The sequence below is a fragment of the Aquarana catesbeiana genome, linkage group LG04 (assembly GCF_042186555.1).
Source record: "Aquarana catesbeiana isolate 2022-GZ linkage group LG04, ASM4218655v1, whole genome shotgun sequence".
NCBI classification, from domain to species: domain Eukaryota; kingdom Metazoa; phylum Chordata; class Amphibia; order Anura; family Ranidae; genus Aquarana; species Aquarana catesbeiana.
In genome coordinates this window covers 566002214-566029611 of record NC_133327.1, presented here as the reverse complement: position 1 = coordinate 566029611, position 27398 = coordinate 566002214, and the positions used below count along the sequence as shown (strand labels likewise).

General features: G+C 43.8%; 1 protein-coding gene across 1 annotated transcript in view; it reads right to left on the bottom strand.

The window, feature by feature from the left end:
- Nucleotides 1-18682: 18682 nt before the first annotated feature.
- Nucleotides 18683-27398, bottom strand: part of TTL (tubulin tyrosine ligase) — a 34190-nt gene continuing 25474 nt past the window's right edge. The window contains exons 5-7 of the mRNA XM_073628037.1: nt 26066-26335; nt 23889-24032; nt 18683-22116 (exon numbers count right to left, since the gene is read on the bottom strand). Coding sequence (XP_073484138.1) covers nt 22002-22116; nt 23889-24032; nt 26066-26335 — 529 coding nt within the window. The 3' untranslated portion in view covers nt 18683-22001. The remainder of the gene's footprint in view (nt 22117-23888; nt 24033-26065; nt 26336-27398) is intronic.

The window sequence follows — 27398 nt, the reverse complement described above, 5'->3', positions numbered from 1 at the left end:
ATCAGTGTTGCCAACCCCCTGAACTGAAATTTACTGGCAGGATGACAAAATTTACAAACGGCACCACTTTTTTACTGGCAAAAATCATGAAAATTACTGGCAGATCTGCATTTTTTACTGGCACTGCAAAAAAGTACCTAAAATTACTATTTTCAGTGCTAAACAGTGCAAGGATACATATTTGAACTATAAACATATAGCTAGTGCTGTTAGCAATGTGTTTAAGCTAAACAAAAGTCAAAAAACATATTTCTCCATTGACATAAGGGTCAGGTTACTATAACCCAGCTAGCACTAGGTTCCCTCCTAACATCAGAGTCTGTAGGGATCCCCCTTACAGTGAAAGGGAACTCTTTTGTAAAGGGGAACGCTGCAGATCATGATCTATGGGGGAACTCTGATGTAGAGGGGGGCTCTGGTGACCAGAGACCACCTTATATCAGAGTCCACTGTGTTCCCTTTACATCAGAGTTCCCAATTACATCAGGGTCCGCAGATTGAGTTCCCCTTTGCACTGTAAGGGGCAATCCTGCAGACTTTGATGTAAAGGGGAATGCCAGGAACTCTGATGTGGTGGGCACTCTGGTGACCAGAGACCACCTTCCGCAGAGTGAATACACTAAGGTAAGGGGAGTTACTAATTTAGGGGGAAACCTTTATATCAGTGCCCCTTACATTATTGTATTCACTCCCCCTTACATCAGCAACCCCCCTAGACTGACTTGCCAGTGCTGTCACTGACCTCCTCTCAGGTGCATCGTGCAGGGCTCAGTCAGATGGCTCCAGCTTGGTGGTTCTGGTTTTCCTATGGTCTCCTCTCCACAGTCCACACACGTCTGACTTCTCCCGTGACCCCATGATCCCGGCGGCGCTCCCACTCTTGACTCCTTTCCCGACTCCCCCTCAGAGACTGCAGACATGATGTAGGAATAGGTCAGAGGCTGCGGGCAGGAGATGGTCAGAGGCTGCGGGCACTGGGCAGGAGATGGTCAGAGGCTGCGGACAGGAGATGGTCAGAGGCTGTGGGCACTGGGCAGGAGATGGTCAGAGGCTGCGGACAGGAGATGGTCAGAGGCTGCGGGCACTGGGCAGGAGATGGTCAGAGGCTGTGGGCACACGAGATGGTCAGAGGCTGTGGGCACACGAGATGGTCAGAGGCTGTGGGCACACGAGATGGTCAGAGGCTGTGGGCACACGAGATAGTCAGAGGCTGTGGGCACTGGGCAGGAGATGGTCAGAGGCTGCAGACAGGAGATGGTCAGAGGCTGCGGGCACTGGGCAGGAGATGGTCAGAGGCTGCGGGCACACGAGATGGTCAGAGGCTGCGGGCACACGAGATGGTCAGAGGCTGCGGGCACACGAGATGGTCAGAGGCTGAGGGCACACGAGATGGTCAGAGGCTGCGGGCACAGGAGATGGTCAGAGGCTGAGGGCACACGAGATGGTCAGAGGCTGTCACTCACTGTGATATACACACAGACACATTATATATATACACACACACACATCTCCATGCACAGTGACAGCCATGAGCACACACACAACGGATCCCGTTATCAGAGTAACTTCATCACAATGCACAGTGTGCTCTGCAGACATGAACACCGCACAGCCCCGGTCATCCCCGGCACACATCGGTCACCCCAGCCCCGGCCACCCAGTGGGGAACGCCGCACTGGTTCGGACTGCAGGCATGGCTGGCAGAACAAAAGGCAGCAGCAGACATGGGCAGTGCCAGGTGCCCACCTGATAGTGGGTAACCCCGCAGAGAGTGAGAGAGAGAGCGCCGGAGACAAAGCTGGCAGGCTGGGATGTACTCACCGGAGACGGAGAGTGGAATCCGGGTGATCGGGTGTATATGGAAGTTGGAACCAGCAGAAGAAGAGCTCCGGGCAGGGGGGAAGAAGGAGGGGAGAGCATCCAGGGAGAGGGGAGGAGAGAGTGACTGTTACCTGTCCTGCCGTGGCCGGGCCCGGTAACATGGCTCCTCCTGCTCCCCCCGCTGAACCGCCGAGAACTGAAGATCGAGCGGCGGCCGGCGGCTTCTGTTCAAAAATGGCGCCAGGCGGCGTCATTACATGACTGCGCATGCGCCGGCCTGCCGAGCTTGTACGATCTTTCCCGAGTCCTGCAGGCTTCGGAACGGCGCATGCGCAGTTGCATGGCCGGCCCGCAGCCATCTTTTTTATGGGCACCGGCTGCCCGTAACGGGCATTCACGGACGCCCCGAAAATGGGGTGATTTTTACGGGCTGCCCGTAAATTAACGGGCGGTTGGCAACACTGACCCAGATCCTTCTCCACCTTTAATTCCCCCAGTTGTACTCCCCCTAATATATACAGTATATGATGCATGCACAGGGCCGGACTGGCCTGCCGGGATACCGGGAAATCTCCCGATGGGCCGGCTGTCTGGCTACCCCTGGGGCCGCTGTGAGGGTAGCGGCGCCTGAAAGAAATATGGCTGCGGGGTCGGGCCATCATGCAACTGTGCAGGGGCCAGCGCTGTCCTGAAGCTAGCCATGCTCGGGAAAGCCCGTACATGCTTGGCAATTTTCAGAAATGCGGGCGCATGCGCAGTGACACGATGGTGCCGAGCGGCGCCATTTTTAAAAGTAAAGCAGTTACAGCTTTCAGTGAGGACTCGTCTAGTGGCGTGTGCCTCTTCCTACATCCCTCCGCAGCCTCTGACCTCCTGTCCCCCCTGCAGCCTCTGACCTCCTGTCCCCCCCCTGCAGCCTCTGACCTCCTGCCCCCCCGCAGCCTCTGACCTCCTGTCCCCCCCGCAGCCTCTGATCTCCTGTCCCCCCCTGCAGCCTCTGATCTCCTGTCCCCCCCTGCAGCCTCTGATCTCCTGTCCCCCCCTGCAGCCTCTTATCTCCTGTCCCCCCTGCAGCCTCTGACCTCCTGTCCCCCCCTGCAGCCTCTGACCTCCTATCCCCCCCGCAGCCTCTGACCCCCGCAGCCTCTGACCCCCGCAGCCTCTGACCTCCTGTCCCCCCCCGCAGCCTCTGACCTCCTTTCCCCCCGCAGCCTTTGACCAACTGTCCCCCCCCGCAGCCTCTGACCTCCTGCCCCCCTGCAGCCTCTGTCCTCCTGCCCCCCCTGCAGCCTCTGACCTCCTGTCCCCCCCTGCAGCCTCTGACCTCCTGTCCCTCCCCGCAGCCTCTGACCTCCTGTCCCCCCCCACAGCCTCTGACCTCCTGTCCCCCCCGCAGCCTCTGACCTCCTGTCCCCCCCTGCAGCCTCTGACCTCTTGCCCCCCTGCAGCCTCTGACCTCCTGCCTCCCCCAGCGGCCTCTGACCACCTGTCCCCCCCTGCAGCCTCTGACTTCCTGTTCGCCCCCCCGCAGCCTCTGAACTCCTGTTCGCACCCCCCGCAGCCTCTGACCTCCTGTTCACACCCCCCGCAGCCTCTGACCTCCTGTCCACCCCCTGCAGCTTCTGACCTCCTGTTCACACCCCCCGCAGCCTCTGACCTCCTGTCTTCTCCTCCGCAGCCTCTGACCTCCTGTCGTCCCCTCCTCAGCCTCTGACCTCCTGTCGTCCCCTCCTCAGCCTCTGACCTCCTGCCTCCCACCCCGAAGCCTCTGACCTCCTGTCCCCCCCCCCCCCGCAGCCTCTGACCTCTCCTGTCGTCCCCTCTGCAGCCTCTGACCTCTCCTGTCGTCCCCTCTGCAGCCTCTGACTTCCTCTGTCGACCCCTCTGCAGCCTCTGACCTCCCCTGCCGTTCCCTCTGCAGCCTCTGACCTCCCCTGCACCATCCGCAGCCTCTGACCTCCCCTGCACCATCCGCAGCCTCTGACCTCCCCTGCACCATCCGCAGCCTCTGACCTCCCATGCACCATCCGCAGCCTCTGACCTCCCATGCACCATCCGCAGCCTCTGACCTCCCATGTACCATCCGCAGCCTCTGACCTCCCCTGTACCATCCGCAGCCTCTGACCTCTCCTGTACCATCCGCAGCCTCTGACCTCCCCTGTACCATCCACAGCCTCTGACCTCCCCTGTACCATCCGCAGCCTCTGACCTCCCCTGTACCATCCGCAGCCTCTGACCATCTCTTGTCTTATATCACATCTGCAGTCTGGGGAGGAGTCAAGATTGGGAGTGCCGCAGGGATGGGGGTCATGGGAGAAGTCAGACATGTATGGACTGTGGAGAGGAAACTATGGGTTAAAACCAGAGCCACCGAGCTGGAGCCGACTGACTGAGCCCTGCATGGTGCACCTGAGAGGAGGTCAGTGACAGCGCTGCCAGGCCAGCCTGAGGGGGGGTCAATACAATATCGTAAGGGGGCACTAATATATAGGTTTCCCCCTTATATCAGTAAACCCCCGTACCTTAGTGTTTTCTTTCTGCGGAAGGTGGTCTCTGGTCACCAGAGTCCTCCCCACATTCCCAGAGTTCCCCTTTACATCATAGTCTGCAGGATTCCACCTTACAGTGCAAGGGGGAACTCTGATGTAAAGGGCAATGCTGCAGACCCTGATGTAAGTGAGAACTCTAATGTAAAGGGGAATGCAGTGGACTCTGATATAAGTGGGGTCTCTGGTCACCAGTGCCCCCCTTTTATATCAGAGTTCCCGCTTAGATCATGCAATGTTCCCCTTTATATCAGAGTTCCCTTGCACTGTAAAGGGGAATCCTCCTGATATATGGGGGAACTCTGTGTTGGGTTATATTAATCTGACCTTCCTGTAAATGGAGAAATAAGGTTTTTGACTTTTGTTTAACTTAACACATTGCTAATAGCAGTTTATAGCTTAAATATTGATATTTGCACTGAAAACTGCCATTTACTTTTTTTTTGCAGTGTCAGTACAAAATGTGTCAGTAGATGCCATGATTTTTGCCAGTAAAAAATAGCTGCTGTTTGTAAATTTCATGTCTCTCTTATCTATATATATAATACACTCTTCATATGTGCTTTAAAATGCATGGTTTTCCCTTTTGTGAACAAGAAAATAACGACGTTATGCGTTTGGGCTGGTATAAAAATGCTATGGGGCTGGTATAATAATGCTATGGGGCTGGTATGAAATGATTTCCAGGGCTGGTTTTTATTCCCAGTCCGGCCCTGTGCATGCATACTGTATTTTTAGTGGTTTTAGTTTGTTTTTTTGCAACATTTATCTGCTCTAGTCTCATGTTCGTTTTTAATCCTTCTCCCTCTTTGTGCAGTTAGATTCTCCTGGACTCACACTGACGCCAATGTTATTAACCAGTCTGTTCCACTTCCCCTGCCTCCGGCACCCTTCTCGAATCAAGTTAACTGCACCAAGTCTGAAAGTGTTCCGTGACAATCTGATTGGATATTCAGCTCTGTCCTATGGTATGTATATGTCAATTTTCAAAGCCTGATTTTTGTTGTGTGTCAACTTTGTTTATATACATAGGAGTCAGACCGATCTGATTTTTCTTTCTCCTTTTTTTCAGCCATAGAAAACAGTGCATTGAGAAGCTAGTTGTATGGCTCTACAGCCTCCACCAGCTCCAGATTAGACAACATGAACTACTAAACAGTAATGCCCTGTATACACGAGAGGATTTTCCAACGGAAAATGTTCGATGGGAGCTTTTTGTTGGAAATTCCGACCGTGTGTAGGCTCCATCGGACATTTTCCATTGGAATTTCCGTCACACAAAATTTGAGAGCTGGTTCTCAAATTTTCCGACAACAAAATCTGTTGTCGTAAATTCTGATCATGTGTACACAATTCTGACGCACAAAGTTCCACGCATGCTCGGAATCAAGCAGAGGAGCCGCACTAGCTATTGAACTTCATTTTTCTCGGCTCGTCGTACGTGTTGTACGTCACCGCGTTCTTGACGTTCGGAATTTCCGACAAGATTTGTGTGACCGTGTGTATGCAAGACAAGTTTGAGCCAAAATCCGTCAGAAAAAATCCATGGATTTTGTTGTCGGAATGTCTGATCGTGTGTACGGGGCATAAGTGTTCATCTTTTACTAATACACCACACGGATTTCTTACCTTGTTCAAAATAAGTGTGCACTTTGACTACTTAAAGTGGAGTTCCACTTAAAAAAAAAAGAAATTAAAAGTCAGCAGCTACAAATACTGCAGCTGCTGACTTTTAATAGTCTGACACTTACCTGTCCCAGGGTCCAGCGATGTGGGGGAACGAAGCCCTGCTCGTCTCCCCCTCCTCTCTGCGGCGTGGGCATTGTCACTGTGGGCACCCGGCTGTGGCTTCACAGCTGGGCACGCACTGTGCATGCGCGAGTTGCGCGGTGCACTGTGACTGGCCAGGCAATCATCTGGGACCTGTGACGAATACCAGATGATTGCCGAGAGGGAGGGTGGAGAGGTGATCTTCCGGCGCCACGGTGCCTCGGGAGGAAGTGGGAGCTGGAACCCTCTAAAAAGAGGGTTTCCGCCCCCCCCCCCAAAAAAAATGACATGCCAAATGTGGCATGTCAGGGGGTCACCTTCCCTTAAAGTGGAAGTTCCATTTTGGGTGGGACTTCACTTTAAGTTTGGCGGTAGGTTTCAAACAAAGTGGGAAAAAATTTTAAAGGGCTATTTGATCTCAGATTAAAGTTTGGCATATTTAAGAGCTGGTGATGGTAACACAAAACATTTCAATGTGTATTGTAGCTTACACTGTCTGCAGATCCACTTTTAAAATGGAAATGGATTGGGGCCTCCGCTCCTGCCAAAAACCTCCCAAATGTAGGCATTGTTCCTTTTCAGGCTGAAGGCTAACAGATGTGCAGTTAAAATACTGGTTAACAGCAGATGCTGAATCAAAACAAAATGCAAAGTATCTGTGGGGCAAAAAAAATGTTCAGCCTAGCACATGGTGCTGTTCAGGATGTCCGTAGTCATGCTGCAAGTTGAAAACACAAATTGATTGCTGCATCTAGGCATCGGAATTAAGTTTGCTAAAAAAAAAAAAACACCAGACACCGGTGTGCATTCGCCGACATGCGTTCTCCACTGTAGTACCGGAAAGGACGTCACCCACTGATACTCCGCGTTTATGAATTGATTTATTTATTAATGCAGTGAGCACTTAATTGGGTATATGCTTTAAAGTGATTGTAAAGGCTTGTTTAAAAAATAAAAATAACAAACATGTTATACTGGTTATGCACAAAGCAGCACAGATCGTCCTCTTCTCAGGTCCCTCTTTGCTGCGCCTAGCCCTTCCCTCCTTTGAGTGCCTCTCAGCCAGCAGCTTGCCACAGGGGGCACCCAAGCCAAGTCAGAGCTCCGTGTATCCATTCAGACATGGATCCCTGGCCTGGCCCCCCCCTCTATCCTCTGATTGGCTGACTGACTTTGATTGACAGCCACGGGAGCCAATGGTGCTGCTGCTCTGTCTCAGCCAATCAGGAGGAGTGCACTGGATGGAGGGAAACGTGGGCATCGCTGGAGAGAGAAGGAGCTCAGGTAGGTAATTGGGGGTTTTTTTACAGAAGGTTTTTTATCTTAATCCATAGAATAAGATAAAAAAACCTTTTGCCTTTACAACTCCTTTAAGGAAGCATTTGCATTGATTTTTTACCATATTTACATTGATTATTGGACAGGAGCGTTGTTATTTGGTTTAATCGTAATGGTATTTGAGTGCCACTAGAGGGCACTACTGTGACAGCAGCGTCTCTTAGTAGAGAAACAAACACTAATGCCTCGTACACACGAGCGGACTTTTCGACGGACTAGGTCCGACAGTCTTTCCAACGGACTTTTCAGCGTAGGTCCACCGGACTTTCAAACGAACGGACTTGGACACACACGATCACACCAAAGTCTGACTGATTCGTACGTGATGACGTACGACCGGACTAAAATAAGGAAGTTCATAGCCAATAGCTGCCCTAGCGTCGGTTTCAGTCCGTCGGACTAGCATACAGACGAGCTGATTTTTCAACCGGACTCGAGTCCGTCGGAAAGATTTGAAACATGTTTTATTTCTAGGTCCGTCGGACTTTTGGGGAAAAAAAAGTCCGCTGGAGTCCACACACGATTGAATTGTCCGACGGAGTCCGGGCCGCCGGACCAAGTCTGCCAGAAAGTCCGCTCGTGTGTACGCGGCATTAGGTTTACATTTCCATCAAAGCGCAAGTGACATCCCCATTGTGTGTAGCAAAAGATAAGTGGTGCAGCATGAGCCAAATTCAAGTACATGTTCTAGACATGAATTTGGTGCATTCTTCACCACTTTTAGAGTGCATGAGAGACACTTTTACAAAATCTGCCTGTGCCAGTCTTTATGAAATCCAAGATCTGTGTTTTACTTACTTTTTACTTCTGCACTTCATACATTACTTATTCCTGGCTCCTTCCCTCTGTGCATTACTTACTCCTGACCCCTGCACTCTGTGTGATACCCACCCCTGTGAGCTACTTTCTCCTAACCCTTGCACTTTGTGGGTTATTTACTCCTGGCCCCCTCACTTTGTGGGCTATTTACTCTTGACCCCCTCACTTTGTGGGTTATTTACTCCTGCCCCCCTCACTTTGTGGGTTATTTACTCCTGCCCCCCTCACTCTGTGTGTTATTTACTCCTGAACCCTTCACTTCTGTGCAATACCTACTCCTGACCCTTTCACTCTGTGTGCTACTTACTCCTGATACCTGTACTTTGTGTTACTTACTCAACCTCTGCAAGCTATGTGTTATGTACTCTTTACACAGAGCAGGCTTGATCAGTAGGGTATCTCCGGATTTCATTTTGAAAACCTGGTCACTTTTCTCAAGATCCCCTCTTGCCCAAGCACTGCTACAATGTTGGGATGTAATGGCTGTGAGATAGGAGGGTATCTTCAAATGACCCTCCCCCATCCCCCCAATACACATTTATAATGACAACAGGATCACTTGAGGTACAATTTCAGCCAATTAAGAGACTTGTATTATGATAAGGTATAGCCAAGCAGAACTGCTGTGCAGCATTGCAAAGCAGGAAGCAAAGCCTAAATATGTAATGAGCAAATACAGCTGCCATATGTAGATATATTACAAGTTATACATAGACACAAGGTTTTTTTTTTTTTTAAAACATAACATATTAAAAACATTTTAAATAAAAAGAATGAATTGCAGAGGAGGTGAATCCCTCCTCCACCATCTTCTCTTTTGGTGTAGCAGAGGAAGTACCAAGAGGCAGGTGTTTGAAAAGCCGTAACTCAAGATCCTATTTTTTGTTGTAATAGTTACCTGCTGGTGGTCTCAGAGTGAGCTACGGTAACCATTATAAAATGTTGATTCCTTGAACATATAATAAAATATTATCTGCCCAATTATAAAGACACTATCACCCAGGCATTAAAGAACCACCATAAACCAAATTTTTACAACGTGATGGTACTTCCTCTAAACCAAATTTCAGTGTAAAGTGTAAAACTCAAACATATTAGTAATCTCTAAAAACTGGCAGATATTGAAATATCTGCAAGAGCAATTCTAGTTTTAAGAATATAGTTTTTCAGCAAAGGGTTGTAAAGCGCAGACAAAAAGCATAAAATGACAATCTTAATAAGCCTTTTCTTACCATTCCGTTTACTTGCTGAAATATTCTGTTAGTTCAGGTGCATGCAGTACATCAATAAATGATGCCAACGTGTCAGTCGCTTGGACTGCAGTGTGGTCTCATAGCAACTGTCTGATGCCTGATGACATCATCACACTTTTCTTCTAGCACCTGAAAACACAGTTTTTTCTCTTGGAAGCTCAAGTTATTCTATCCATAGAATACCATGCAAGTGTAATAGCTTGTTGTTAGGTACACACTAGCTTGTTGTTAGGTACACAGCAGATGTCCTATCTTTGTGAAACCTACAATAGATACGGACGTCTATGAAAATCGCCTGTCAGGTATCAGCTTGTGTTTTCAGAAAATGTGCCATATATAATTGATTATAGTAAATTTAGAAGCCCATCTCATGTTTAGGTTTGATAAGCAGCCAATAGCCAAGTGAAGAAACAACACAAGGCAGACTGACAATGCTAAGTTTCATTGCAAGGCAGTGGCATAGCATTGTCAACCTGAAAAAAATAAAAAAAACCTAATCTGTTTACTGGGCCTGGTTGAAGACAAGGCTCATACTATTGCTGAAAGCACAGTAATAGGCCAGGCATACAAGTGCAAATTTCTTGCCTGCAACCACGGGTTTCATGTTTGTGGTTTTAATATTTGGAAGAGTTCATTAAGGCTGAATTCCAGGAATTCAGCTACTTTGTAAAAATAGCTGGTATACTAAGAGTTAAGTCCAACGAAGTGCATGCCACCTCTCTGACTTATCTTTATTACTTATAGATACATTTCTGGAGCTATTGCTATAGTTTTGGAAGCTCCAACACTGGACCTTCTGACCTCAGCTTCCTCAGAAGCAGAGTCAATGCAGCTTCTATGCCCACCTCTCCCTACGATCAACCTTGTCTTTGCACAGCACCAGCAAGGGCCCCTCAACAGACAAGGTAGCTAGCTCAGAAACATAAGAACTATAACCTGACAAGTAAGAAGCTCCAGAGGGATCTTCCTGCTCTGATCAACAGGAAGTTAATGAAGCGCCAACAGGACCAAATTTTAAGTCCCCCAAAACTAAGGGAGAACGTACAGGCAGAACAAGGTGGGTCACCCCCTGCACAAGAGGTCACTGAAAGAGAATAGTCAAGGCTGAGATCTAAACCTTCAAAACATACTCAAGGCCAGAGTATGGTCCAAACCAAACTAGAGACGGTCAGAATACATCCCACAGCACACTTCATGGGACGAAACTTTCTTGTCTGCGCTAAGCATGTACACCTTTCAAGTGTAATAATGGACTTACAGGAAGCTTCCTAGCCTTTAAGAGGGAATGGATGACTGAATCTGAAAAATCCCTGTCTCTTAGGAACTGGGCTCCAACAGCCAAGTGCCAGGTAAGTACTTACTGAGACCGAGATGCCGAGAACGATTCGCCCTTGCGACTAAGCGCAGTCTGCCCCCTGAAGGTGGAACAGGGAGCGGATGGCACGAAGAGGCACAGGCTACCAGCAGGTTGGATGGGACTTGCGTAATACTCCTTGAAGGGTCCTGGTAGATGTGCAGAGACTGGCAATTCAGAAGGTCTGAAACAGGCTGAGGATAAAACACAAGGTTAGCAGGCAGATCCGGGACACAGGCAGAGGGTCAAGCACAGGAGAAAGCAGGTAACTCCAGGTCACAAGCAGAAGTTCAGGCACAGGAGATAGTAGGCAAATCCGGGTCACAAGCAAAGGGGGTCAAACACTGAAGACAAGGCAGAATCCGTATAAACAAGCCGTTGGTCGGGTCCAGGAGAAGAGCAGAGTAGTCAGGGATGATCCGGGTCAAGCAGTAATTCAGTAGGCAGGAAACAGGAAACAACTCAGACAGGAAGCTGAAGACAAACCAGCAACCTGTCTGAGCACCTGAGTGTCTTTAAATAGGCAGCCAGAGCATCACGTTGAGCGTGTGCTAATACGAACGCATGCGCGTTGTGCCATTGGGCCACGAGCGTGCGAGCGCCGCATCGTTCTACTGCGCATGCGTTCGTTACGGAAACCCATTCGGCCAATACGGCCGGGTTGATTATTTCTCTGACACAAGTCAGAAAAAGTGATCATGAAGGAGGATGGTAAAAGGAGCTTGTGAGACAGTAAGTGAAGAGGATCGTCAGGCACACCATCTGGCAGAAGCTTTACAATGTTAGAGTACCACACACTCCTGGACTGGGTCAGAGCAAGGAACATTATCAGAATGCCCTCTATCTCAAACCTGTAAAGCAAAGGAAAAAAAAACATATCAGGCTAATTAGATCTCACACCAGAGCAGATTCGTGAAGGCCAGGGGATCCCTAGTACTGGTGACAATCGGTTCAATTTAATGTTGAACCTGGGAGGAGGTCCACATTTGGTGTTTCGCATCTGTGATAGAGAACTTGAAACAACCTAGGAGAGAACCCATACTTAGCTATCCAAATGTAATTGCCTGAGGAAATCCACCTGCCAATTTTCCATGACTAGGATGTGCACAATGGACAGGGCCGAACGAAAATTTCTGCCCAAGCTAGAATCAGGTCTGTTTCTCTTATAGTCGTGCAATTTCAGGTGCCCCTCTGATGATTGATGTAAACCAGTGCTGTGGTGTTGTTCGACTGAACTCTAGTCATGTGACCCGGAAGGCAAGAGGTCCTGCTCTGAAGGTATAAGTGAATCTCCCTAAACTCCAGCACAATGAGGATAATGTTTCCAATGACTATGTTCCCCTTAACCAGTAGGATGCCCACGACTTCCTTCCAGTCTAACATGCTGACATGCATCGTCAGAACTTTCTAGACCATTGGGACAAAAGATTTCCCTGATTCCAGCACTACTGGGATAGATATGCAACATGACAGGGCAGGCCTGGTCTTGCTAGATAAACACATGGAGAGATCCAGAGACTGAGTTCACTTGTCCCTTGCTGCCATGATGTTGAAGTGCAACAGTGGGGGGAAACAGTGCAGACAGAACTGCCTCGAAGGAGGCTGCCAGCAGGTCCAGAACCCTCACATAAAAACAACACATAGGGTGTCTCCTGGACCACAGTGCTGAAGCACAGAAGGAGCCACCAGAATGGAACCAGGATCCCTCGCTGTGTGCTCATCCCAGATAAACAAAGCCTGGCAACTCCCATCACAGTGACAGGAGGCTGAAATATAACATCTTCCAGAGAAGATGCTTTGAAAAGGGTCCTAAACCTCTTATCTGATGAGCTCCTTCACAGCAGGGTCTGCTTTGTCAATACCTATCAAGATCAGATAAGAGATGGCAAAGTCATGGCCAGCTGCTGCAACTTTAAATTTATGCATGTAGGTAAGGTCCAAACATTAGCTTTAAGCACCGGAGAAATGTCAGAGGATTGAACATTCTCATGGGAGGATTCATCTGAAGAGACTGAGACCTCCACCCTTGATTACTCTTCCTTACTCCCTTTGACAACAGCAAGGCTTTTAGAGGACAAAACACAGAAAAATCTGATATGGGGGAAAGGGGCAAGCGGATGCATGTTCCACCTAGGCACTGCCATAACAACAGCCAACTGCTCCATGATGCTAGATACAGCAGTAGAAAATCCTAGACACACACAGGTAGCAGAGGAAAAATGCATTCATAAAGTATAAACACAAAACAGACAGCCAACATGTAAGTCATGGGGAGATTTAGTGCTGACTGTGTTCTTAGAGGGATCTCAACATACCCCTATACTCCATTAGTCACTTAAGTGTCAGCAGAGCCCTCAGTCCCCATGCCCTCATGTATGTGCTTGTGAGGGAGTCTTGAAGGGTTACTCATGATCAACATATTGCAGAGATCAAGAGGATGTGCCATTGGTCTCAGAGCACTGTAGATAGCAGAGCCAAGAGTTAACCTGAGGGAAGCCTCAAAAGTTGTTACCATTAGAGAACCAATTAATGAAAAACATAACAAAATACAAAATATACCAAATGCTATTAGAACAACCTCCACCACTCACCAGATTAAAAGAATGGAATGTTGTCATTAAAAAAAAACAAACCAAAAGTCCAGATAGCAGCTACACAAGCATACCTAAACACTCCATTTGCTAACATAAATTCAGGGAATAACCCTCGTCAAGTGCAGCCATGAATCACCTCACTCAGGTCCCCCAAGGTACATCTAATGCTATGTGGTCGATCAATCCACAGAAAGTATCAAAAAGATTTTATTGTCCAATAAAATTACCAAATTGGGGAATCTGCAGGAATGGCTATAACTACAGTTATTAACTGGGCTTCACTATCTAAATCTCCAAGAGGTGGGTTGGCAATAACAATCCGTGTATTTAGATAATTTTGCTGGTGGGTACATGATCGTAATTCTGATCATACATTGATAATCACATCACCGAAAAGTATGGCAATATAACCTTGAGTCACTTAAAGATGGATACACACCATACAACTTTTGTTGTTAGATTTCCTTTAGCTTTACCTTCAACTATGTAGTGCAGGGGTCTGCCTGATTGCATACAAATTGAAAAGTATTAAAGGTTCAACCTCATATTATATGGTTTTGGTAAATCTAAAGGAAAAAATCTAAAGAAAATTGTATAGTGTGTATCCAGCTTTAGTCTATTAACATGGACATCAATATAGTCGCTGGCCATTGTGGACTCTTTAAACAGAGCTATAGGGCTGCCATAAACTCAGATACAACACCTCATTGATACAAATTATCGATAGTGGACAGTAGAAGTGATAGAAATTAAGCCAGGTTGAGTGATGTACAGTATATACATGCAGTTGGAGGTTGAAACTGGCAGCAAAAGCAGTAGTAGCGAAGCCAGGCTAAAGGATATACAGTATATGCCTGCAGTAAAAAAGCTGAAGCTAGCTCAGCAGTAACAGTCATGACAGATGGAAATACCAGAAGTCCAAATTCAGCATCATATATTACCAACCAAGCACACTGTTTAGCTCACACTACCCAGGCATCCACACCTTAGCAATAGGTTCCACACAGTGAATCTCACCACTCATTATTAATATTACAGGATTTATATAGCGCCAACAGTTTGCGCAGCACATTACAATGTTAGGGAAAACAGTATAGTTACAATACAGGAATCATAAGGCCCTGCTCATTGAGTTAGAGGCGTTCAACAAGGAAAAAAACAGCGGTTCCAAGAGCATCCTTAAATGCTGTACTGTACCATTATTGGCAGTGGGAGGAAGCCGAATGGCGTCTGTACTGGGAAACAAAGTCCCATAATGGTATACACATGTACTGTATAGCTCAAGGGTGGGTCCATGCGCGCATGCCTGAACCACTGCCCATGATATTGTGAAGCCTGGGAAATCAAAAATGTCACCAGATTAAAAAAGCATAGGGGAAAATGGGTCTTCGGGGTTTAAGTTCCACCAGTGTGAACCACAGTCCTGAAACAGTACAGCACCCTACAAATTTAACAATAGGATGCAGCTGTATGCTAAGGCGAGTGCTTTCTGCAGGGTCCAATGCCAGTCAGTAGCCTTACAGGCCAACCCTGCTCTTCTCTCCTGAACAGGCCGAGAAGCAACAGATCTGGACAGATGGTGCTGGACTAGCCCCCCATGACACAGCAGCTGGACGCCAGGAAACAAAATCGCTACAAGATCAGAGTAAAATGAGAAATTTCTCACAGAGCAGAGGGAAACCGTTTCATCATCTGACACTACAAAAAACTGAAAGCATGCTGGGAGTGGGGTTTATAGAGGGCTGGGTTTTCAGCTACGCTTTGCCAGTGTCCAAGGACCTGGAGGTGGAACATAACCCAATGGTCTAAGAATTAGCCAATCCTGTGCCCTGTGAGGTACTATAAAGAAAAAGGTTTTTGCTTTTGATATATATATTTTTTTTTTTTAGGTAGTTGAGCTTAAAGTAGAACTATGAGCAAAACTTTTTTTTCATTTTTTTTATTTGCCATATCCCTTTCATTGCAGAGATTTGCCTTCACTTCCTTTCCCATAGTCAAACAGGAAGGGAGAGGAAATTCATGAAAATTAAGAAAATTTCTTGGGGACCCCCAGGTCACAAGAGCTAATGTCCCAATTGAAATATTTTCCCTCTCTTACTTTTCTGGGGACAACCCAAAATGTGTGATTTTTTTTTTTTTTACTTTCAATGATAACAGTAAACAGTACAAATAAAGAGGGTGACTCTCCTTAACAGGAGCAGACAGCAATAAAAACTGACATATATGTTCTAATGCCTCCACTCTATACAAAACTAAAAAAAAAAAAAAAGAATTGCCTCTAGTTGTACTCTCCAAATGTCTGGTTGACAAACTACAGGACATAGTTTAACATAGTCAGTCAGGCTGAAAAAAGACACAAGTCCATCCAGTTCAACCATAAAAATAATATCCTACAATCCCATATATCCAAGCCTATACCCACAGTTGATCTAGAGGAAGGCAAAAAACCCCAGCAAAGCATGATCCAATTTGCTACAGCAGGGGAAAAAATTTCCTTCCTGATCCCCCAAGGGGAAATCAGATTTTCCCTGGATCAACTTTACCTATAAATATTAGTACCCAGTTATATTTTGTACATTTCGGAAAGAACCCATGCCTTTCTTAAAGCAACCTACTGAGATGGCCAGAACCACCTCTGGAGGGAGTCTATTCCACATTTTCACAGCTCTTACTGTGAAGAAACCTCTCCGTATTTGGAGACGAAATCTCTTTTCCTCTAGGCGTAAAGAGTGCCCCCTTGTTCTGTGTTGACCATAAAGTGAATAACTCAACTCAAAGTTCCCTATATGGACCCCTTATATATTTGTACATGTTGATCATATCCCCTCCTTAATTGCCTCTTATCAAGAGAGAATAAATTCAGTTCCTCTAATCTTTCCTCATGGCTGAATTCCTCCATGCCTCTTATCAGTTTGGTTGCCCTTCTCTACACTTTCTCCAGTTCCCCCGATATCCTTTTTGAGATCTGGTGCCCAAAACTGAACTGCATATTCCAGATGAGGTCTTACTAATGATTTGTACAGGGGACAAATTATATCTCTCTCTCTGGAGTCCATATCTCTCTTAATACAAGAAAGGACTTTGCTTGCTTTGGAAACCGCAGCTTGGCATTGCATGTCATTATTGAGCTTATGATCTACCAAAACTCTCAGATCCTTCTCCACTACGGATCCCCCCAGTTGTACTCCCCCCTAGTATGTACGATGCATGCATATTATCCCCCAAGTGCATAACTTTACATTTATCAACATTAAACCTCATCTGCCACATAGTCACCAAATTGGACAGTGCATTGAGGTTGGCTTGTAAATTGGAGACATCCTGTAAGGACTTTATTTCACTGCATAGTTTGGTGTCATCTGCAAAGACTGAAATGGTACTTTTAATGTCAGAGCCTATATCATTTATATAGATATAAAAAGTAAGGGTCCCAACACTGAACCTTGGGGTACACCACTGATAACCTTAGACCATTCAGAGAAAGAATCATTAACCACTAAATTCCCTGAATCCCCGAATTCGGTCTTTTAGCCAGTTTTCTATCCATTTACAAAACTGATCTTTCCAAGCCTGTAGACTTTACCATAACTTACGCATTAGTCGTGTGTGGGGAACTGTATCGAGGGCTTTTGCAAAATCCAAGTATACCACGTCCACAGCCACCCCTCTGTCCAAGGTTTTACTTACCCCCTCATAAAAAGAAATCAGATTTGTTTGACAACTTCTGTCTCATGAATCCATGCTGTCTGTTGCTTAAAATATTTTTTCCCAGCAAGAACTCATCTATGTGGTCTTTTATGAAACTCTTCAGTATCTTCCTGACCATAGAAGTTAAACTAACAGGTCTATAGTTACTTGGTGAAGACTTCTTAAATATAGGTACCACATTGGCCCTACACCAATCCAGTGGTACTATTCCAGTCATTAATAAGTCCCTAAAAATTGGATACAGTGGCTTTGAAATGACAGAGCTCAAGTCTTTTAGGATTCATGGGTGGACGCCATCTGGTCCAGGTGCTTTATTCACCATTATTCTGTCCAAATATTTCTGGACCATATCACTTTTGAGTCACTGTGGATCATTTGGGGCTGTTTCAATACCATCTCCATTATGGACTTGAGCTCCCCCATGCTCCTTTGTATACACAGAACTGAAGAATGTATTTAATACATTTGCTTTCTCTTTGTCCCCAGTCACCCACTCTAGATTATTTTGTAAAAGGCCTACATGCTCAGACCTGACCTTTTTACCCTTAATATATTTGAAGAATTTTTGGGGGTTTGTCCTATTATCTTTTGCAAACTGTCGTTCGTTTTGAATTTTGGGGGTCCTCAATTTCCTTTTTACATATTCTGTTATATTCTTTGTAACATTTAAACAACAATAGTGTTCCTTCATTTTAATATTTTTTAAGAGCTATTTTCTTATTGTTTATAGCTTTTTTAAATTTGGCTATGAGCCAAAGGAGATATGTAACATGTATGTATGTCACCAGTGGTCAGTGCAGCCAGCTTTACAGCACAGGGAAAGGGAGTGACCACTTTTGCCTTCCCAGTTCACACCACACATAACCCATTTCAACCTTTAGGACTTAACTTGAAAGGGAACCTGTAATTCCAAATGTGAAGGGTCGCGGTGTCAGATCTGGTTGACTCAACCCAAAATCTTCTGGGTCCCAAATGACGCAGTATGTACTCTTGGCTTGTTGCCTGTTCACCCAGGGGGCCAGAACTCACTTCTCAGTCACATGACGAATCCTAGTTGTCTCCCAACCCCAAAGAACAGCTCTTTCTTCTCAGAATGCCTCAGAAAAACGCTTCTCAGTACCCAGAAACTAGTGTCCTTTTTTCCCCATACTGAAGGACCATAGTTATACATTATAGTGGGAGAGGAAAGAGGCTAAAATATAGTAACCTCCTCCTTACAAAGATATTGGACTAAGGCAGTGCTGTCACTGTCAAAAATTGTGTCATTAAAATGCATTTAATTTGAATTTTGTTTGTCAAGTTACACAATACCATGTGCTAGGACAAGAGCTGGGACACTATACACATAAATAGACCACCTGCCCTCTTACAGATATTCTATGAAATATGCTAATAGAGCTATCTGTCACACATGCGGACATATTAGTTACTTGAGCCTGTAAAAATATTGAAACATCCAGAATGAATTTAGCAATCCGGTACGTGTTGCAGAGGCCATTACATTTTTATTTAAATAAATATATATACACACACACACACACAACATATTTTCAATAGCGATAAAACATGTCAATTGAATTGTAGCAGATACACTGCAAAAACAAAAACCTATGGTGTTGTGGCTGTGTTTATGGTAGCCAAAGGCGAAAACATTTAAACTGTTCTACAACACAATTTTAGCAAAAATAAATGGTGTAAAAATGCAATGAAACCGCTAAGGCACTATACTGGATTTGGAGCATACAGTTTACTTGCTGAAACCCTTGCGTTAAAAGCTATAGTTTCCCCCTAGCAGAATGGAGAAAACTCTAGTACTTCAGGAGCAATACTGGCTGTTGGAGGCTGCCCTGGCAAGCATCAGCTGTATCTTCCCTAAAAAAAGCTCCAAGGCTACAACTGCTTAGAGCTACCTAGACTTTTCCTGTAGAATGCAACTCTGGCCTTTAACCCTTTAAAAGCAATTGCTTGCAGGTGGATGTGAGCAATGACTTTGTTCTAGTTCTACTGCTTTCTGGGAGGAGTTCAGATGCAAGCAGCAGCAATTCCCGTTGGTCAAAACTACAAGTGAAACAAATAGGAATTACTACCAATCTGCCTAGAGGAAGATACCACTTTAAATTGGTATCTTGATTAAATTGGTCCACCTAAAATGAACGTTTCAGCATTGTGAAAATCCTAAGAGACCGGATCACCTATCAGCTTTTTTACATTTTTAAGGGCTTTGATGGAAAGTTGTTTACACTTGTCTGCCCACTTGAAGCATCCATTATAAAGAATTGCTGATCTTCCTGTTGGCTTTTACATTTATTTTCAATAGTTCAAATCAGTGTGTATGAGCTGCAATGCTAGTAAATGGAATTGCCCCTTAATTTTCCAGAAAGATTCAAATAATAAATACATGGAGATCCTGTCAGTCCACAACGCTATTTTACACACTGTGATCTCACTGAATCATGATACCCTGTGCTGCAGCATCTTGATATAGGCTCAGATAAAAAGTTGTCAATGTTGATAATCATTCCTAGCATTCAGAGCAGGACTTATATCTGTCAGGACCAGGAGGAGGAATCCAAGAGGGCACCCTGCATCTGGAGGTAATGACGTGTGGCGACACCACCTCAATCCCTCCCCACCTGTAGAGTGAAGACTTCAGGGGCCAGGAAAAAGCTAAGTAAAAGAAAAACACGATAAAATAACACTACAAGTGGTAAATATAAAATATGTAAAAGTAAATATAAATGCATAAAGTACAATTGAAGAAAGAATATCTGGCGCAGTTCACAATAGAGTATGTCTTAGGAAAGGAGCAAATAACAAGAACCACGACAATTGTCTTCCTGCAGAAGGTAAAGTGATTTTAGGAAAATACCAACTTGCAGTCAAGAGGATAACACTGTCCAAAGAAGTAGAACAAATTAGTCAAGTGTATGCAAGATGAACGAGAACATTTATGGTCAGCCTATGCAAAAAGATTGCCAAGCAATTATATGCTAGGGTAGGATAACTCAATCAATGCATAAATGGCAATCTGGCTTTTACATATACTCTTTGCAGTTGTGTTTTGACACTTTTTTATACTGAAAGAAGCAGTGACGTAACAATCTCAGCTGGAAAAGCATAGGAGGTAAATTGCGCTACTGTAGTCCTAGGTCAATATAACAAAACAGTGAGCAATTTGGTTCGCTAGCATCCAGCCATAACTGAATTAGGAGCTTTGGGTAGATTAACTCTTAAATGTCTTTTGAAAAAATCCTTTAAAGAGACCATCAGAGTCCCAAATACACTGAACTGCACTTGGCTGATTTGTGAGATGCATTGCTCTACACTCAGAACAACAGCACACAGAATGACTGCTGCTTGCAAGGTTCAAGGAAGGCTGTACACAAGGGCCCAATATCAGCCAGTTCAACAGAAACCGTCTGACATTCGGCCAGTGTGTACAGCAGCCTGTCTGACTTCTGGGCATGCTGGAAAACCAGCAGATGACCTGCATCCGATCAGTGTTCACAGAAAATGGCAGCCCCCTGTCAGGACACAATACCACAGTGGGGGAGATCGCTGTACTATCATCACTTGTGTTAGTACAGTGATCTGTCAAGTTTTTTTTTCATTCAGCCCAATGGGTTGAAAAAAAAAAAAAAAAAAAAGTGATAGTGTGTACTAGAGCTGCACGATTTGGGCTAAAATGAGAATCATGATTTTTTTTTTGCTTAGAATAAAAAGAGTCACGATTCTCGCGGTGTAACATCTTCTTTCACATTATACAAAATAAAAAAATTGGGCTAATTTTACTATTTAGTTTTTTTTTTAAATTCATTAAAGTGTATTTTTTCTAAAAAAAAAAATGAGTTTGAAAGACCACTGCGCAAATACATAAAATAAAATACATAAACATACATAAAATAAAAGACATAGTATATTGCAACCACCATTTTATTTTCTAGGGTCTCTGCTAAAAAAAAAAAAAATATATCATGTTTGGGTGTTCCAAGTAATTTTCTAGCAGAAAATAATGAATTTTACTTGTAAGCAGCAAATGTCAGAAAGGGTCTTTAAATGGTTAAACATCCTTCATTTACACCAGAGTTCTTTCCTTTGATGAAAGAACAAAAGGATACTTTGTTTCTACCTATTTGCATGTTGATTAAACTTGGCAGGCTGCCTGGATTTTTTTTTTTCCCCAGCTGTGAGAACACTCTGCACTTGTTAGAAAGAATCGTGACATGATGTTTTGAAGACCGGGAAGGGAAAAAGATCGCAATTTTGATTCCTAACGATTAATCGTGCAGATCTAGTGTGTACCAAGCTTAAGTGGGGGGGGGGTGACATGGGCATTGCCTGTACTGAGTGCCGCCCAATGCAAATGGTAATCCAGCAGCCTCACAGCTCGATTACTACCAGCTTCAAGACTAGTACTAAACATACAGTAATTCACTTTCCTTTTGTCTTTACATCTTATGGACAAGCAAAAAACATTCCTAATTTATAGATAGAAACATCAGTGTTCCAGGTTAGGTTTCGGCAACATCCTTCCTTTTCTGGTTTATAAAAAACAAAACAAAAAAAAAAAAAAACAAATATATACATATAAATATATAAAAACTGAAAGTTTGGCATTTAAAAGCAAATTATAGTCAAGTCCAGTTCAGCACTTCCTGGAGCCTTCAGAAAGTCCTCTGTTCTCCAAATTCTTATTATCTCTCCATTTGGCATGATACTGGGCAAAACATTTGTTTGCATCTTGAACAATAAATAATGTGGCAGCCGAGCATGTCAGTATATAAATAAGGCAGAGGTCTCAAAGCTTGATGAATATATTGTCCTGGTTTCGCTTCTGCACACAGTCATTCAGCGGAAAGACGGTGGAAATTGAAAGGTCTACGATGCCCTGGCAAAGTTCTGCATACAATTTCCTATTAAAAAAAAAAAAAGTGTGCATTAAAATGTGAAATCTGTACTCTCAATTATATAGCCCAAAATAGTTATTACAACCATTTCTTATTCTTAATATTATCTGCATTGCACCTATTATAGCTCCGGGCTTGCTGGATTTAGTTAAATTCACAGTGAAATAAGCTTCAATATAATATATTCTCAAATACCAGGGAACATGCAGCCTCTAAAGCATTGCACCTGTGATCAGCAGATCGTGGGTGCCCTGTAAGATTCCTGCAGACTTGTCAGTGTATCTGTCTGGGACAGGCAGATCCACACACACTGGAAGAGACAATGAACTACCAGAGCACTCAACAGTGCAATGGTTTGAGAACTACAAGCCAACAGCTACAAAGGCCATCGGTACTTATAGTTTCCCATCCATAGAACTCTGTGGATGAATGATGCGGCTGGACAGGCGAAGCTCCGTGTGGCTGGATGGCGTTTTTTTTTTTTTTTTTTTAATATTGACAGCGAGCAGGAGGAGAAGAACCTTCGCTTGCTGTCACAAGAGGCAGCGGAGCGAGTACATGTTACATGTTCCACCCTAAAAACAGGTGGAATATGTAACATGTTCCCAAAGGTGAACTTATCCTTTACCAAAAAAATAAAAAAATAAAAAAAAAAAAGAGAAAAAAGGTTTTTGAAGCTTTATAAAAAGTGAAGGGGTCCATTTATAAAAAGGTGGAAACTGTCAAAAAGGCTGTTTTTTTTTGTCTTTGATAGAGGATAATACATGGTTTCCTAGATTTCCTAAAATATTGCTGAGCTCTCCTGTTTTCCTGAAGCATGCATAGATTTTGGGTGAATTTTCACATAGTTTGCCTTTTAATGAACTGGCAGACAAATGATTTTGGGGTTTTGCAGGTGGTAAAATATACGTGTTTTTTTTCTCCATTTCTTTAGTGATGTATAGTAGTGTTGGAGGCTGAAGTAGAAAATAAGGTGTTCTGAGGCCTGTCACACCACTTGGGGTCCATGCACACAAGGAGCAGAAAAAAAAAAAAAAACCACAGCAAAAAAAAAAAAAAATGCTCATAAGTAGCTCGTATTGCACAAGAGTTTAGGAGAGTTTATGGGTATTTTCTTTTATAAGCGTTTTTTTAATTTTTTTATTCCAAAACATTCCCCTCTGCTCATTTTTCACTGCACACTTGAAAATGCTGAATGCTCCTAAACATGCGTTTAGCGGGTTTTTTTCCTGCCTAAAAACTCCTCTCAAAAACGCACTTGTGATGTTTTTTTTCTGCCCCTAAACTCTACACAGAAAATATGCTTCCAAGAAACCCAATGCACATGGACACCTAGCATAACACTGATCTGCTTCTACATGCAGGAAAAAAAACAAAAAAACAAAAAAATAAATAAATAAAACACAAAACTCCTGAAGAAGCAGAGTTTTTTTAAGCACAGTGTGCATGGACCCTTAATATGAATGCATTTTCATTTCACCAAACCATGTGCAAAGCCCATTTTGGGGATAATCATTACAGATGTTCTCCAACTTTGTAGCCCCAAGATAAACTAAAATAAGTTTTGTGGCCTTTTTTCAGGAGCAGCTTGAGCCCCACACCAGTTCTAACCTTTAAACCTACACATATAACCCAGTTGACCAAAAAGGTGCAGAACTCAGGCAATAGAATGCATATATCATTACAAGCTAGATATAAAAACAAGGTTTTTAAAACAACAATATTACTGAGCTATGGACCCACAGATTGCATAGAATAGCAATACATGAATGACTTACTGTGCACAAGCAGGGGCACCATTGATTTCAATCAACCAGACTTTTAGTTCTTCATCAACCATGAAATCAAAGCCAAACAGCTGGAAACTCTGGTAGGGCAGATGTTTAGTGCAGATTGCCGGTTCTATACATGTCAGACAGACTCTGAGTAAAGAGCACAGATACTAAATTGTTACAAAAATGTAGTAAATAGCCAAGAAACAGGACATCTTGTTCCACAAATCAGAGCACTCCCTGCTATCCCAATGCATATTTCAGTCTTTACAGATCCTGCTTGCAGGACTTTACTCCTATCTGGCTGTTTTTCAAACCATATACCTTGTTTCTTTTATTCAAAACCCCTATTATTTAAATTAGATCCAAAATAATCAGTCACTAAATTCTAATTTAAGCTTTACATGTTAATACAATAAAAGATGGGTTTCAATATTTTTAAGTTAGCAGCTTTCATTAAAATAAATCCTGTTGATTCTGTCATAAAGTCTCTTTATCAGGCACTTCCTGTTATTGGTTTAAAACACTCGTGTGAGGCTCAGAGTAAGTGACGATTCACACTAGCAAATGGGGCCATATGTGATTACTCGCAGGAACTCAGTGCGAATCCGTGCGAACAGGTGCAGATGGGAAGCATCAATGAAAGTAATGTGAGCCTGACAGCACCCATTCGCATATGTTTGCTCATGATCGGCCCAGAACGCAGACAGTCCCATTCGCTGTGTGAATTGGCTCTAAGGCCTGGTTTACAGCACAATTTCTGAATGCGTGTTTTTGATGCATTCCAGTGGGTTTTTCCTCTTTTTTTTCCTTCTTCTTCATCTCAAATAAGGACATGAGGATATGTGTGTTTTTGATGCGCTTTGCCATGTTCCAGATGCATCCCATACACTGAAACGCAATGCACTGGTGTTAATTAGGGCCATTGGAATCCATGTTAAACACAGTCCATGTCCACAGTCCAAATGCACTGGACTGCATTTGTTGTGAACCCAAAGCCCAAAAAGAATGAAGATGTAATGTAGATAGCTGCATTGTTCTAATAACATGGTACTCCCAGAACCCCAAAAAGGAATGAAATCAGGAATAAAATGTAGAACTGCGCTCACCAGTGTGTATAATTGAATAATGTAAGCTATGATAAACAGTCACAGGACTGTAATTGAATCTGGGCTATGATCAAATATGTAGGGATAAAGAGAAAAAATGTTGGAAAGTAGTGAAGAGCTGCTGGCTGAGCTGAAAATCAGCGACGTTGTCTTATTTTTAGGCTAGGTTCACACTGTTACGGGTGGTTGCTGGTGCAAAACAGGCTGTAAATCCCACGCTGTTCCGAGCCTGCAAGCACCCGCAGCCAAAGCGTGCTTCTTTTTTGCAGACGAGGGGGTACCAATATTTCTTATTCACAGCATGTTGTCGTGTATATGTGTAGCCACCCTGCCCGAAGCAGGAGTGTCTAAATTTAATTCTGCATGGATGTAGTCAGCCAACATCAACATGTAGCTCTGTTATATCTAGGCCATGGTTTCTAATTTTTAGAGACTCTCACTGACTGGAATGGTACCACTGGATTGGCGTAAGGCCAACGTAGAGCCTGTATTTATAAAAGGGATCAAGGTCATTACCAAGTAATTACAGACTGATTAGTTTAACAGTCAGGAAGATACTGGAGAGTTTATTAAAAGAACACAAGAGTTTTTGCTACAAAGAAATATTTTAAGCAATAATCGGCATGGATTCACAAAAGACTGAAGTTGTCAAACAATTCAGATTTCTTTTTATGAGAAAGTAAGCAAAAACAAAAAAGAGTTATGGACAATATATACTTGGATTTTGCCAAAGTACCCCACGTGCGGCTAATCTGTAAATGAAAAGCTAAAGGCTTGGAAAATTCATGCAGACTAACTATACAGAAGGCCACTTGGCACAGGACCCCGGAAATCAAAGCCATTATTTTAGTACAGGTGACCAATATAGTGCTTGTCATCTTCCCCAGCTATACAGTGGTTGTTGATAATCAGGGCTTTTGGAAACTAAAGATATCATTCTTTATACTGCTTAGTACAGGTTTATATTTGTGATAAGTATATTCTTTGTGATAAGCTGAAATTAATATTTATTGCCGATATACATGTCACCCCCTGCATGAATCATAAACCAATCACTAAAATGAAACTCTATACCTTATAATTTCTTTAATCTGCCAGAGAATGCTGTTTTCTAGGTTGATGTTCAGGCTGTTCTCAAGGTACTGATTAAACTCATCAAAGAACATCTCATTGCCATCTTCATATCGCCCATAGTTTTTTGAATGCTCCTTCTGAATGCAGTGATTGGTCAGGTGGCTGGTCATGTCCTGAAAGTCAGAATCATTGTATGGTTCCGAGGACGTTCTCAATACACCCTCTCGATACAGGTAGATGTTGTACTGGTTGTCTACAAGGACCCAGCTTCTACAAGACACAAAAAAAAACAAAAAAACACTTAACACCATGATCAATACAGATGTTACTATAAACACTATAGTGTTTATAGTAGTAGTGTAAACCCAATATGCATTTACAGAGACACTTTCATTTTCTACCCCTATAACCATTAAGTAAGCAATTTTTCTACAACCACTGCACCCTTATTGGGGATATTCAACTTTGAAGGATTTATGTTCAAAGCATCTTGTGGTTGTGGTATATATAATGTTCATATACTATGCAAAGAAACCAAGGTATATCAGAGGGGAACAGACACAACATAGGATACCCATTTATGCAAGCTGTTCCATTATTTTAATAAGTTATGGAATTCCAGAACAGATTTTTTTTTTTTTTACTGTGACACATTTCTTAGAGGAGTTCCAGCTTTGGTGAAAAAAAAGTAAAAGTCAGCAGCTACAAATACCCCAGTTGAAGTCCTTTAGGACGAAACGCGTCATTGCTAGCTAGCTCTGCACATTGAGCCTATTTGGATTTTCCTTGTGACCACATTGATTTTTATAATTTAAACATGATGTCAGTACTACTTTTTAAATAAACCCATATATTTTTGACCTATGCCATATGGAAGCTTTCTTTTATGATTCCATTTCCAATCAACTGACGGATGAGAGATCTGTGGGTGCAAGTCGGACTTCCGGAGACTGTGTTCTGAGATCCTGTTCCCATTCCATGCTAGCTTGACTCACCGCTGCTGGCGAGTGGGTCCAAATCTTTTGATAAGAGTACTTACCCTCCCCTTTGGGTGACGGACGCACAGTCCCAGGTGCTCCTTCCACAGACGGTTGTTTACCATCTTTTCCATTGCACAGAATGTTTCCCCTACTCCTTCACATTTGTGTATTTTGTGAATTTATCCCAACACAGACATTGGTGGACTTGTGCTTTTATTGCACTCTGTTTTTGCTTCTCAGTTCATTGTGGTCATCAGCAATTGATTTTGTTTAGCACTTATGCACTTTATTATTCTTACACGTATTTATTGTTTTGCTGTTAAATTCACATGTACCCAATTTATTTTATTTTT